Genomic DNA, 15,711 nt, shown 5'->3' on the forward strand with positions numbered 1-15,711 from the left:
AAAGGCACACTTTCTCAAGTTTACTTGTCTTGATTCCCCAATAAAACTAAGGAGAGTTCATTAACAGAACAATGAAAATTCTAACATTCATTAATAACCTTGATTTTTAACTTAAACTTGCTTATGTTTTGTGAAGACTAAGACTTCACTTTAAACAGATTTAAGACATAAACTACAAGAGGCAGTAGGTCAAGACAGATAAGCTTCAGATGACATGCAGACACCAAATTTTTTATTACAAGAAAGACAGTAAAGGAGAAGTCACTTTATTAGCAGGGTTAATCTGAGAATTATAGGACCTAGAGAAACAGGGTGGATTACTATACTGTTTCAACAGGTAATGAAGATTTCAAATGGGTAAAGACATCTGGGTTTTGACTCAAAAAGAAAAAGGTTTACATTCACAAACCTGAGTAATGAGATGATACAAAGCAAAACTCCCAGTGTGTTATCAGTAGATATAATAGCACAAGAGGCTATTCTGTTGATTATATGGCTCCTCTTTTAAAATATCTCATAAAAAAAAAAAACTGAACTCAGATTAGAATCTATTATGATATACTAATGACCTGAGATATTCACCCTGTGCCTCAGTTTCAGTTGTAAAATAAAAGGCTTGGCATAACTAAAAGGTCTCTTTCAGTAATGACTTCCAACGTCCTATGTTCCATGTGAGAAAATTGAAGAGAGCATAAAACCATAACCTGTTAAAAATGATAAAGTAGCCAAACTAGCATACTTAAGGAACTATAAGAGAAACGGGATAGTCACTCGTAACCGGAATCCTGACACCAAATAGGTCTACAGCTTCTTTAAGCCGATATGACACATACCTCAGGGATTTAAAAAAGGAAAAGACAAACATCTTCCAGTTACTCTCAACACTTAATGCCAACCCAAGCCTTCAACTGCGTGGACACTGCTGAGTACAGAAGTGCCCCCACCACCCCACATTATGTAAGAATCAGTTTCATTAAGCCTCAAAACACAAAGCAGCCCTCAAGAATTAGGAATAGACAAGTCTCAGAATGAAGACAGCTTGCTATCTGTGCAGTGACCTCTTCAGAACCACATCATCTCCTTAGTCACAGCAGTAGTGAGGACAAGTTATACACGCAACAACTACTTTTTTACACTAAGTATGATTAATATTTGGGCTTCCCAGGTGACACAGTGGTAAAGAATCTGCCTGCCAACGCAGGAGATGCAAGAGACATGGGTTTGATCCCTGGGTTGGGCAGAGTCCCTGGAGAAGGAAATGGCAACCCACTCCAGTATTCTTGCCTGGAGAATTCCACGGACAGAGGACAGGCTACAGTCCATGGGGTCACAAAGAGTCAGACACAACTGAGCACATGATTAATTTATCTTTAACTATTAAGGAAGGAATGTTCAACAGCCAAAGACAAAAGTTTAGAAGCATGAAAAATATTGCTTTAAGCCTTACAGTCATTTTTTAACCTTTTAAATGTCTCTCCCAAGTTTCTCTTGCCTTCCCTATCATCATCACAAAGCTCCCCCCCAACCCAAATCTAAAGAGCTATTATTACTGTCCTACCTCATTAATTTGATGTGTAAGAAAATATAATTAAATCAAACCAAAACAACTGAGGAACTTCTCCACCATCATAACCTGTAAACCTAGGAACAGGATGTTACCTAAATAGTAAATTAAGTCACTAGAACTTTGACATGTAATCCTAATTTACAAAATAGCATCTAACCAACCTTTTAGTCATTGGCGATTGCCATCGCTTTCCCATCTGCATCCTGAGAGCAGTGGAAAAAAACAAGTGTCAAGAATGCCATTCACCAAATTAATAGATATATATATATATATTTTAGATGTTCAAAGATAGTCAGAAGTAAATGCCATGATTTAACTGGTCTATTCAGGTCATGCACATGCATGACATGCTGGTATAAACTTACTAAATTCTCATTAAACAGTAATAATCACTGAACAAAAGAAAACCCAAATACCCCCAAATCTGACCATTTCCTACTATAAGCGCTAATGAAATGGAATTAACCCAATTCTAAATAAGCCCACAGCCCATCCCTTAAGTTATGAAGCTTTATCACAACTACAGATCAAGAGTGAAGACATTACCGAGGGGAAGCCTCCTTCTGGCGCTTTCGAGGTGATGGAGAGGCACTCCGGGAAGGGGAATGTCTCCGTCGCCTGCCTACCTCACCATTCTTCACATGGGACCTTTTGGGTCGTTCCTCTTCTGAGGAAGAGGAGGAGCCAGAATCTAAAATTACACAATGAACAAAAATTTACATCAGATGTATGCTCAAAGGCCTGTACCTGTTTTTGGAAGCTAAGCAGGAGTATCCAAATTAGCATATCAAGTTCACTAATATAAGTGAGCACACATACAAGCCATGAGTTCTGGAAAAAAGACTATTACCAATATGTGCTCAATGACTTCAAAGTCAAGCATACATAAATATACAATTATATAATTATTTTATACAAATTATTTCCATAGCACAAGCCAAGAAGACAGCACTCCTTAAGATCTAGTGATTTTCCAAAAAGCTCAGTAAAACTTAAAAAGCATCTCGAGCAATTACTTAATTCTAGTTACTCTAAGCACTTTTAAGGCTACTGAAAGCCCGACTGGGGTTTGAATAATTTACTTCATATCCCTATCATTTATCAAACAAGATATATCTGACAATTCCTATAAATACCAAAAAAATATCCAAAACATAATGCATTTTCAAACATTTCCATAATTAACCACATCTTAAAGGAGTTGCAAAAGCTATATAGCTTTAACTGACTTAATGTCACTGTGGAATGCTTTGGTTTCCATTTTATAAATGAAAAGGAAAGGCAGTGTCTAGACTCCGTCACAATTACCAACTGAGCTAATAAAACCAATATATCTGACTTCAAAATCAGGTTTCTGTGTACATACTTTTTAATTCAGAAATTATAGATACACTCATATAAACACATACACAGAAAAAAAACTAGAAATAACCTAAATGTCCAAACAGGCAAGTGGCTCGATAGTATATTATCAATATTTTAAAAATGTTGCAGCCAGTAAATAAATGAGGTAGATCCTTAAGAACTAACAGGGGAAGATGTCTTAGATACAGTAAGTTGAAAAGGCAAGCAATATAATCTACAGTTTGAGCCTGTTAGGTGTTTTGGGTTTGTTTTTAAACTACAGATACTTAATACATGCACAGAAAATTTCTAAATAAAATCTTTGGGGATTAAGACTGAGGGTTGAGAAAAGAAACATACTTTTCCAATTTTTATTCCTGTTTTAAATTTTGTACTCTGAAGATCTATTACTTTTACAACAATGTAAAAGAAAACTAAGTTTTTAAGGAAGTACTTAATAGCAAAGCTCCAAAACTAACAACTCCTCAAATTTCTATGAAGGCACAAAAATATTTCTCCTAAATACACTCACTACACTTCTGGATATTTTTATCTTAAGTACTTTTATTAGGACATGCAGAGAAAAAGAGCAGGTCCTCAGTGTCCATACCAGACGAAGACTGCTGGTTCTGTCGTCTATACTGGCGCCTCTGCTGCACAGAATCTGCTGCAGCCATTTTGCCACCTTTATCTTCTTCTGAAAGAAGGATGCATTTAGAAAGTGTTTCTTTAGTTACGCATACAGAAAATATAACATATTTGAGTTGGGAAATATTCTCCTAAACTTTTATTTGTGATAGCTGGGTCAAGCACTATCTACTCTTCCCCCGCCAACAAATAAAGGAGGAGCTTAAAATGCCAATTTAAATGCTAATTTAGATTATCTTCACCAAATATACTGAAAAAATAAACTTATCTAGGCATTTGTGACAGTTCGGGCTGGGTGCCAAGCACTTATAAACATTATCTCAGTTAACCACCAAAGACTAAAGGATGGCACTATTATGCATTTCAGAGATGGAGGGGAGAGGAGAAGAGGCTCAGATAAAGTAAGTAATTAAAACAAAACATAGTGGAACTTGGGATTCAAACAGGCCAGTCTGACTTCCAATCCTAGCTCTTAATCATTAAGCCATAAACTATGATTAATCTTTAACCAGAAACAAATTCAGCTTAAAACACAAAACAAACACAAAACACTTACCCGATTCAGATAACTCTACTTTCCGAGGCTTCGGTGCTGGTGAAGGGGATTCTCTTTTCTCAGTACCTTTATGTTTTGTCACTAAAAATGAGGAGGGGGAAAAAAAGCCCCACTTACATACATTAAAAAAACGAAACAAAAGGCTACACATTTTAATGATACAAAAAAAGTGTGACTCTTCTCAAAAATAATTTACTGACAATTAATAAGTCCTTTTAAAGATCTTGTTGTCATTATCTGAAGCAAAAGAAGTAATTAATAAATGTCTGGTGAAAAGCCTCAGAAAGTTCTATAATGATTTTAAAACTTTCAAACTTTCTCCCAAGAAAAACAGTTAAGAGAATAGCAGTTCAGTTCAGTTCAGTATGCAGAAGGAAATGGCACCCCACTCCAATATTCTTGCCTGGAGAATCCCAGGGACGGAGGAGCCTGGTAGGCTACAGTCCATGGGGTTGCAGAGTCGGACACGACTGAGCAACTTCACTTCACTTCAGTTCAGTAAACCTCTATGTGCTACCTTAAAATTTCAAGCACACACTCTTGACTATGTGAGCACTTGTAAGCACCACTACAGGTTGGTCCAGAAAAGTAATAAAGATGATAAATGATTAAGACATAAGATCTGATGAAACTTTCACAGAGAAAAACATGTGACCTGGAAATGTGAGGAACAAATTGGTCATCTGAGAGACCAGAGGCTCTTGATGTAGAGAATAGCCTTCAAATAGCAGCAGGGACTTAAACTACCTGTAAAAAAACTTCAAAAAGAGTTGGTCTTCCCTGGTGGCTCGGTGGTAAAGAATCTGCCTGCCAATGCAGGAGACACGAGTTCAATGCCTAGTCTGGAAAGACCCCACATGCCACGGAGCAACTAAGCCCGTGCACCACAACTACTGAGGCCTCCTCACACCTCAAGGTCTGACGCCCCCTCACACCTCAAGGTCTGACGCCCCCTCACACCTCAAGGTCTGACGCCCACATGCCCTAGAGCCCAGTGCTTAGCTACAGAAGCCACTGCAATGTGAAACCCGTGCACGACTAGAGGATAGCCCCAGCTTGCCGCAACTAGCGCAAAAGCCCAGGGAGCAGTGAAGGCCCAGCACAGCCAATAAATAAAATTATATATAGTCAATAAATGCAATTACATATGTATATATTTTTATATATATATATATATATATATAGACCTTCACCATGGTAAAAATATTAAACGCCAAGACTGAAGGTTTCTTTCTAAAGCTTAATTAAAAAAAGTAACCTCAACCAAAGTCACCCAAATAATTCCAGCGAACTAGGATCTGAATCCAAGATACTATTTCTATGGCACAGGCATAAGCTTTAATTTCTAACAATTACTATTTCTGTTTATACTATCCATCCCGTTGCTTCAACTAAAATCAAATGTTTATACATAATCATTAATCTTACCCAAGATTAACCTGAAATATCAGAGAACAGTCCTCTAAGAACTAAACCTGAAGACAATATGATTGCCTCAGGATCCTCACATTTGTTTTTGTTTCACTGAAGCAATTAACATGGAATGTTTAACATTTTATGATTTTGTTTAACAGACACTCATATTCAAATTTCTCTACAGATTTATTTTAAGAGGCAGTAACGGCCATCTAATCATCTTTGCTGAGGCAATCCAATCAAAGAATTTAACTATACTTTTTATTAATTCTACCTAATAATAAGCCTTTTGGACAAATCACTGGAATGGCTATAGAATCTAGTGATTAGACAGTCCAGTGATTATTTAATTAGTGATCAGTAGCAAGACTGCACTTAAAAAGTATTAGCCTCCAATTAAAATAAATAAATTTATATTAAAAAACATGCATTTTAACAAATTCAAATAGAAAGGCCTTTAAAATTTTAAACATGCAAAGCTCTTTTCTGGATAGGTCCTCTTCATTTTTAAGTGTCAGTGACTCTTCAACTCTGAAAACAATATTTTAGGGAATCTAGTTTATAAACCTGCATATCGAAGTGCCACTTTAGAGAACTGGGTTCTGAAATGTGTACCTGGATGCCAAAATGCATTTTCCTCTAAGAAACATTAAAAATGTGGTTATGTTTGCTATATATTTGGCAAATAAATGCCTGTAGAGTAAATAATGCAATTGAGCTATAACATTATATTTTCCCCCCACAGAAGCTTGTATTTGGAGTTTTATCCTGATTTAATCTCTACAATGGCTTGGCTAAAAGTCTTGAGTCATTACTGACATAATCAGTGCTACACATACTCCCTACTCTGGCTTAATAAGACTAACTGAATCATATCATTATCAGTACTATGTTTCATCAGTGCTTGCTTGTTTAGGAAAGATTTTTCAACAGTTCATTTTTATCTTAAAAAAAAAAGGAGCTTATTTTAATGTTGATGTTTCATTTTTAGTATTCAAGGGGGAAAATCATTCTAGCATGAAGTCTGAAATCTATGAAGTCACCGAAAAATCAGTATTTTAAATTTATTTCAGTAGTCCTATTAATCATTAATCTTGCAGACTTGCTTGAAAGATCAATCTGGTAAAGATAAGTCACTCTGTGACCAGAATTAGTAAAAGAATCATTAAGTATTTACAAAGCACAATTTATATTGCTGCACTGATCTCAACTTAAAATTATCATCACCACTATAGGTATAGATCCTCTGGAAACATATTTCATTAAATATTTCACTGATTTCAAAGCACTGTTTTATGTACTAAGATAATGCCAATTTAACTATGACATGCCATTGATTACAAAATGCTTCCTTTCAGATAACAATGTGTATTATATTCCAAATAGTTTACCTTTAATTCTCCAAAAGTTTTCCTTCTTTCCTTCCACTCCATCCACCCACTATTAACAGTAGAACCTTAAGGTCCTGATTGATAACTACCACAGGAAATACAAAAGTAAAATATATCACTTTTCAATGGTATCACTACTCTTATTAGCAGTGGAGACACGAAAGGAATTTCTAAAATCATACTACCAGGTACAGAAGCTGAAAAACTTGATCCTGCCTTCCATCTCTCTCCCCTAGCAATCAAAACAGGCATTTGGGGTTAGGAAAGCTGGGAGACATTTTTCAACTGGGAACCCAAATTCTAGTCCTGGCTGGTTGACCTTGACCATAATCACTTAACCTGAGAACCTGTTTCTTGATGACAATCTCTCAAGTCTTTCCTAGCTCTGAAATTTCATCACAAAGGGTTGGGATCACTTTACTATAAAAAGCTATTTCTCTCCAAGTAGTTAGAACGAATGTTCAGCTTCAGTGGACAAAAGGCAGCTCTCACTACACTGCCCACAGTCTGTTTCTTTGGTTGGGTTTTGCTTGGACATGGAAGACCTGCCCCATCAGCTCCAGGAATATAACTGGTCCCCTGCCTTCCACCTTCACTTCCCTTCACTGTGACTTGTTTTCAAAAAGCAGCAGTCCACTCTTTCTGACAACATATCAAAACAAGAGGTGGTACCTGTGCAGACCCTAACAAAGGTGGTAAATAATGCTTAATCAACCTATTTAATAAGGATTCAGTCCTTCTGCTCAGGTACTTTTTTATTCTTTGGTGATATGATGTACATAGCAAAATCATAATCTGATATATGTCTGCAAGGTAACATTCATAACATTTTTTTTTTTTACTAGACAACTTTCTAGCTCTAGAGAAAGGAAAGTATTCAGAAGTGCAAAAACTTCACCAGAAAAGAAAAATAGGTCAGGACAACAGGCATCAGTGACTGGAAACTCCTCAACAGAAAGTAATATGGGACGTGATTATTATGAAAGTAAGTCATCCTAAGATACCCATACTTAAGTCTGAATCTGGAAGACCTAAATGTGTCTCTGTTTTTATCCAGCTGTTAGTCTGATGAGTCAAAGCAACAAAAATGACTGCATAATATTCATGTTATCAGCAAATTAACCTGCCGAAGTTCAGAAATAATCTATACATCTTTACATATTACCATCTGACAGTACCCTCACCCCTCACTCTGACAGCATGTCTACACTTCACAGTAACAGACTGCAAAACAGCAAAATCTGTCCTTCTAGATATCACCATATTGCAGAGTTGTGGGGCCAGGGGGTGGTGGAGGGGTGGACACAAACAAAGCAGCAGGGTACTGATTAGAAATGCTGCTCTCGTCAACCTCAAAAAAACACAACAGTCAAGATTTTGCCTGGGATATCCCCATTTTTTTCATTTATAACCTGAAAACTTAAATGAGATCAGAGCAATCCCAGTATATATTAATCTATAGATTGCTCCTTAAAACCCAGTTACTCTAACAGTTCTTTTATGATCTCACCCTTCCCCCTCTACTCACCTATCAGGTTGTTTATTATTCCAGCCCTAAGTACCAGAGGCTCAACTCAAATGGATACCATAGCTTTTCTCCATTGTGTATTTAACGCTTAAGAAACAAACGCCAGCAGACCACAACCTTCACTCAAGACTAACATAGCATTCTACCTGCCTGGCAGGATCACAGATCATAAATTCCTCAGAAATCAATCTGCAGAATAAAGCAAGGACAACACTCAGAAGAACCTTGCCTAGAGCCTAAATTAAAAAAAACAAACCAGCTTTTAGGAGGACACCATGTCCCTCCCTAGAGAGTACAATACGCCACAGAAAGGAATTAAAACAGAATATTAAGTCCTCCAGTAAGATATCAAACAAAATATCTGCAAGATATAAAAAAAGTTTACTGGTCTCATAGTAATAAAATGATCCCTTTACCATGACAACACAAACTTCTGGTAAGTTACCCCAACTGTAACAGCCCACGGCTGCTAATAGTACATTTTTCCACCTACTCAATGCCAGAGGGCAATGCTAAAAACAGAACCATTTTACAGGTAAACTCCATTTCAGCAAACTCCCAAGAGCTTAGAACAGGAAAAAAAAGGTGAGAGTCTAAGCAAATTTACGAAAAACATGACACAAATATTACCCAGCTAATTCATACTTTGAAGGCAGTAGGGACAGCATGAAGAACATACTGTTTTTATGTGATTTTTACCTTTACCTGAAGTTCTCCCTGGAGAGACAGAAACACGACTTTTCCTTGTACGGTTTGACTGCTGGGGTGTTGGGGAATGACGAGTTTTTGGCGGCGGAGTAGCTGGAGGTGATGGCCTATGCCTTCGCCTCGGAGGACTTGCTGAAGGAGATAACCTACGAGTTTTTCGAGGAGGGCTGGATGTCCTCTTCGGAGGCTTCTTTGGCGGTGACCGGGAACGAGATGAAGAAGATGATGAACTACTCCCAGACAAGGATGCCGACGAACGCCTTCTTCTGTGGAACAAAGTACTCATGTTCATTAACTGCATGCTCAGAGAGAGTGACCTTACAGGTATGTATGCACAGTTTATACAAAAATACAGCTATTTTTATCCAACTTTTGAGTTTATGTAGCTAAGCACATAAATGAGTTTGCTTTTTTAAAAGAGTATGAAACAAAACCATAACCCAGGGTAGGAAACAGCTAGTTCTGAGACTAACTAAATAACTTATTCTGATAAATGCTTCTGTTTGAGTTGTCTCTCCCATAGTTGTAAAATGTCAAGTGCTATACAACTAACCGGTCTCTTCTTGCCTTAGGAAGAATGAGTGTTTTGGAGTCTGCATACAAAATTGGGGTGGCAAAGTATTTTTTCATTTAATTACACAATGTCAAGCAACCTTTTATGTTGCATTAAAAAAAAGCACAATATTAGGAATTCATTTAGCTACATAAACTTAGAAGCAGGGGACTCTCGAATTCTGCGGCAAAATCTGTGGTAAGTTCTGTTGCAATTATGTGTACCTGCAGAATTCACCTTTGGCGGAAGAATTCCTGAGAACCTGAAAAAAAGAAACCCTACCTTAAGTGTGAGACAAAAACTGGCTGAAAGGGAATCTTACACAATCTGCAAATTATCTTGACTGCTAAATGGCTTAGTAAGCAATTCAAACACACTGTTTGCAAAACTCCAGTATGAGAAGTAGCTGTTTCCACTAACCTTATACTACAAAGCACCAGCATTACTTTTCTCCTAAGGAGGAACAATAAATTTTACAAAAGTGGGATGCCTAAAATTGACCGACCATTTACATCTTTAGTCTCTTCACTGTAACATCAATTCCATAATTTCTAGTAGTACTTATAAAAAACGGTCCAACATATCTTGACAACTCCTCCCTGGAAAAAATATTGTCTTTTTTTGGTCTGTTTCTGTCTTATTTTGGCCGCACTGGAAGGGTTGTGGAATCTCAGTTCCTCAATCAGAGACTGAACCCGGGCCACATTAGCTAAAGTGCCTAATCCTAACCACTAGACCACCAGAAAATTCCTCTAAAATATCTTCTTTAAAAATATGGGATTCTGGAAAACTTCAGACTGCAGAAACAAAACAAAATTACAGAGCTTATTATCTCCAAGTTGATTTGGTTCCTTGAAAAACCTGAATAGACTCAAAACACAAAAAATTCTGTCCTAAATATAATCTGAAGCACAATAACCAGTTCCTTCTAAAAACAGGTGAAATGCATCGTCAAGAAGGCACAAAACTCTGCTACCAGTACACTACTACTGCTACTCGAAGCAGGTGTGGCAATAATCTTTTTGTTCAAAGTGTTTGATTCTAACATTTTACCTCATGCTAATTTAAAAATTATTTTTAAAAAAGGACACCAGTATTGACAAAGTGACTTTTATGCCAAGTCTCTTCAAAAACTGGACCAAACTGCCATTAATGGTTATTATCTACAGAATGAGACTGTAATTTTCAAATCATTTCATTTCTACTTGAACTGTTTATTGTTAAGTACTCATTATTTCTTTAATATGGAAGAAACATTAAGGTATAAGGATTATTTTAACACTCCAGCATTTTTGCCTAGGAAATCCCATGGTGGGCTACTGTCCACTGGGTTGCAAGAGCTGGACACGACTTAGTGACTGAACAGTAACAGAAGCAGTTTACTGACTCTATAGTCGTCTATATTCAGAAGCTAGTGGTAATTAAAAGCCAAAGGGAGAAGGTGGACAATTCCCTTACTTGGTTAAGATTTCCTGGTAGGGTCCAAAAGGGTAAAGATTAACACAAATACCCAACAAGATGGTGAACGTCTTGTTTTTTTTGAATCTTCTAGCACTGGATAAGTGTTATCACTCAAAAATAACAGCATTACACCTCAAATGAGGTATCCCTTCATGAGACATTACCTATTATTGCTCATGAGTTTTTTTTTTTCTTTCCTGAAGGAACACTAACTCAAAGATTAGCCTGAAACAAACACAATGCACTTTTGTACACCTGACAGCTCCAAATTTAGAAAAACCACCCCCCCAAACCCCCAAATGCTCACCGTCTCACTGGAGATCTACTCCTTCTATGCCTTGGTGGAGGAGGCATTCGTCTCGGTGGGGTCCTTCTTCGAGGAGATGGCCGTCTTCTTGGGCTTGGCCGCCTTCTAGGTGAGTAAGATCTGCCACAACAGAATTAGAATCTGAATTAACCATACGCAAGGAATGAATTCCTTAGCATAGTTTTCTCAACAGCTACATTTAAAAAATGGATTTCAAGGGACACAATTTTTTGTGTGGAGACTTTTAATAGAATGTAGACAGTGTTCTCGAATTATCTCTGGAAATCCAAAACATAAACCTGTGCTTAATTATTTTCTACTGCTTTGAAATAATTTACCTAATTCTACCTAGGAGAACACCACATAAAAATTCAAGATCTATTCAGATCTTAAAGCCACTACTCACCTTGATCGAGATCTATGGCGCCTTCTTGGTCTAGTATGAGAAGGAGAGCGAGAACGTGTCCGGGATCTTGACTTGGAACGTGACCGAGATCTTGGTCGGGTCTTTTCCTTTTCCTTTTTGGAGTTTTTCTCTGGAGAAGGTTCTTTAGGCTCTAGTACTGGTTCAGTCTTGGGAACTTTCAGGATGTCACTGTGGGGTGGGGGTGGGGGGGGTTGAAAAAAAGCTTATTTTGTGCCTTTTCTACTTAGACTCAAAGTCTTAATACAATGATATGAAAAAGTTCTCTCTCTCTAAAAAGTTTTCCAAATCTATGAAGACATCGAGAAAGATGTATATACATCACTGAAATCCAGCGCACAACTAACAATTTTAATCACATGTATTTTTTAAGAGTGCAAAGGTGTCCATGATATGGGGGATGGGGGAGCAAGTTACAGTATATAAAATATCTGAAACAACACAACCAGCAGATAGCAGTGGTCACCTTTGGGTCATCTTACTTATACTCTACTATAAAATTTGAATTTCTTTTCAACAATCTAACTTTATAATTTTAAAAACCTGTAAGGAAAACAAGTTTACGTTTCTAACTCACAAGTATATTTATCGTCACTTAATAATAGCCTAAAACTGTGATATTTAAAAATGAATTTTTATGTACTTGCCTAGTAGAAGTGGCCTCCTGTACTGAAGCTTCTTTTACTTTCACTGATGGCTCTGGGAGCTCTGGAGTTTTTTCCTTCTTCTCTGGAGCAGGGGAAGGACTCCGGCTTTTGGTTCTGTGACGGGGAGACCGAGAATGACTGCGCTTTCTCTCTCTCCTGACAGGGGAAGATCGTCTTCTAGGGGAAGGAGATCTGGACTTGCGTCTAGGATGAAAGCAATTTTTTTTTCAGGTTTTTTAAATAAAGTGGACCAGGGAAAAGGGTCAAAAGAAGTGAGGTTAACCTTTTACGTTCACCATTATTGTCTACACCTGTGCGATTCCCTATAGATACAAGATATCCTCTCACGTTTATTTAATAGGAAAAGGGCAGAGAAAACACCAGAAAAACAAGCCAATGAAGGATAACATTCTCTCGTGTAACAGTTTTAAGTGTTAATCACTCAGTCACGTCTGACTCTCTGTGACCCCATGAACTGTAGCCCACCAGGTCCCTTTGCCCATGGAGTCCTCCAGGCAAGAATACTGGAGTGGGCTGCCATTTCCTTCTCCAGGGGATCTTCTTGACCCAGGGACTGAACCTGGGTCTCCTGCACTGCAGGTGGATTATTTACTGTCTGAGCCACCAGGGCAGTCCCATAACAGTTATAAGAGAGGAACATACTGACTCAGGCTCTACATTTAGGTTCTTAATCATTCCGAGAGTTGAGAAGACCAAAGGACTTTTTACAGGAAGAGGATGTGTAAAAGGAATGAAACAGCTAATAATAAGAAAGCTGTCTGTTGAAAGTGAAAATCACTCAGTCGTGTCCAACTCTTTGTGACCCCATGGACTACACAGTTCATCGAATTCTCTAGGCCAGAATGCTGGAATCGGTAGCCTATCCCTTCTCCAGGGGATCTTCCTGACCCAGGAATCGAACCAGGGTCTCCTGCACTGCAGGTGGATTCTTTACCAACTGAGCTATCAGGGACGCCCTGTATATAAATCAGATTTTAAAAAGCAGTTTATATCCAGACAGATCCCAACAAAATTCATCAGGTACTCTTGGTATTGCACAAAAAATGACTAGGGCAATTAAAGCAATATGCTTTTCAGAAAAGGATGAATATATCAAACTTGCCTAAGAGAGCTTTTTGGGAAGAGAAGCCCCTTTTCCATTTCAACAATTGTTTCCCTAACCTGAAATAAAAGAGTAAATCTGGTTCACTTCAAATAGTTACCACTATGATTTGTGCCTAACTCTAGAAATACTGCTTCCCTGCTAACAGCTTTTCATATCAAATATCAATAAAAGGGACAAAGAAATTACCTGCTCTCTTTACTATCTCTTTACTAATTCCAGCCAGCTAATTTATGAAGATATTAGAATCCTAAAAACGGAAAGCCTAATGGAATTCTCACCAGCACAAATACACAAGTTGAATCATGGATTAAAAAATGGGAACCTAACCATAGTTTCAATGGAAGGAAAAACAAAGCAAGTATCTGTTTTGCGTTCAGTACAACCATCTAAGAAAAGTACAATATGAAAGGCTAGTAGGTATAGACTTCTAATTGAAAAAAAAACAAAGAAAAAAGAATTGGAGTACATTAAAGTAACTCCAAATAATTTAAAGCAATATGAAAGACAAGTTGAGATTTTGATTTAGGACTTAAGGGACTGACTAATTTACCTAGATTTTAGAGATAATTATTATAGTCAAATGATGATCTGTCTTAAAAAAAGAAATATCTTAGTCCAGAGGCAAGCCATAGCACACTATGAAAACTGTATGATGGAAAAATTTCCTGAATTGTACGTTAGCTTCCTTTTTAAACTATGTAACTTTCTGGACACAATATTTTAATACCTAAGGTATTCATAAAGCATTAGGTATGCACCATATGTAAAATAGACAGACAATGGGAATTTGCTGTATGATTCAGGGAACTCAAACCAGGGTTCTGTAACAATCTACAGGGGTGGGAAAGAGGTTCAAGGCGGGGAGGACATATGTGTACCTATGGCTTATTCGTGTTGATGTATGGCAGAAACCAACACAATATTGTAAAGCAATTATCCTTCAATTAAAAATAAACATAAAAAACCCAAAACACCAAGTATGCAGATTGTGCCGTACCTTCTTGGGCTTCGAGACCGCTCCCTTTTTTCTCTGCTGCTTTCTTTTTCTTCTTTATCCCTCTTATCCTTGTCTTCATCTTGCTTTTTCATAGATGCCAACTTTTCTTGTTCAATCTGTAAACATAAGGTTTTCAAAGTAAACAGTTGACCATTTGAGATTAACGAGTAAACTGAAGACTGTACATCTGATAAAAACCAATGTTATATATAACTGTCTTTCACCACCCCAATTTTAGGTAACTGTCATTTCATCAGTCTCTGCTTTTCAGTAAGACTGGTCTTTTTTCCATCCATACTAGACTGAATAACTGATGGCTCAGTGGGTAACGAATCCGCCTGTAATGCAGGAGATGTAGGTTTGATCTCTGGGTCAAGAAGATCCCCTGGAGGAGGAAGTGGCAACCCACTCCAGTATTCTTGTCTGCAAGATTCATGGACAAGAGGGGCCCAGAGAGTTACAGTCCATGGGGTCACAAAGAGCTGGACACGACTGAGCACAAGGCACTACACGCAAACTTTCTGATTGGTACTGAATACTTGCTGAACTAAAGAGAATGGCTGTTAGCTGTTCCAAGCTTACTAAGAAAAAAGAACTCATTTTCACATTTGTATTATCCATTCGTGATTTAAAATGTATTGCCCATATGAAGAGCTGTGCTTACCTTTCACACTGTTACTAAAGTTCAATTTTCTCTTAAGCTAAATGCAGCTAGATGTACTATATATATACACACACAAAGATATTTTTAATGTATATATATATGTTTGGTATGTTTTATAATATATATAGACATACACACACAAACATATTTTTAATGTTTATATATATAATCTACCAAATTATTGGACTCTGGGACAATGACATTTTAAACTCACTGTTAGGGCGTGGGGGAGGAATATGAAAGTGAGAGAAGTAGAGAACTGAAGTCGAACATTCAAACATATTACAGTAAAGAAAAACATACTGACCCTAGCCAGGACATGTAAAATTTAAAGTGTCTCAGCAGTCTGGATACTACTCTCTCAAGTCAAACAT

At 37.4% G+C, this 15,711-nt stretch overlaps 1 protein-coding gene across 7 annotated transcripts in view; it reads right to left on the minus strand.

Moving 5' to 3' along the window:
• SRRM1 (serine and arginine repetitive matrix 1) overlaps positions 1-15,711 on the minus strand; it is a 28,648-nt gene that overhangs the window by 7,407 nt on the left and 5,530 nt on the right. For 3 of the 7 annotated variants that reach the window (XM_052636076.1, XM_052636081.1, XM_052636082.1), the window contains 9 exons: positions 14,674-14,789; positions 12,551-12,754; positions 11,886-12,074; positions 11,480-11,599; positions 9,150-9,424; positions 4,116-4,196; positions 3,522-3,608; positions 2,114-2,258; positions 1,729-1,770 (listed from right to left, as the gene is read on the minus strand). In XM_052636076.1, the coding sequence (XP_052492036.1) occupies positions 1,729-1,770; positions 2,114-2,258; positions 3,522-3,608; positions 4,116-4,196; positions 9,150-9,424; positions 11,480-11,599; positions 11,886-12,074; positions 12,551-12,754; positions 14,674-14,789 (1,259 nt within the window). The remainder of the gene's footprint in view (positions 1-1,728; positions 1,771-2,113; positions 2,259-3,521; positions 3,609-4,115; positions 4,197-9,149; positions 9,425-11,479; positions 11,600-11,885; positions 12,075-12,550; positions 12,755-14,673; positions 14,790-15,711) is intronic. The other 4 variants (XM_052636078.1, XM_052636077.1, XM_052636080.1 and 1 more) reach the window with 4 other exon arrangements.

The sequence above is a fragment of the Budorcas taxicolor genome, chromosome 2, assembly GCF_023091745.1.
Source record: "Budorcas taxicolor isolate Tak-1 chromosome 2, Takin1.1, whole genome shotgun sequence".
Classification (NCBI taxonomy): domain Eukaryota; kingdom Metazoa; phylum Chordata; class Mammalia; order Artiodactyla; family Bovidae; genus Budorcas; species Budorcas taxicolor.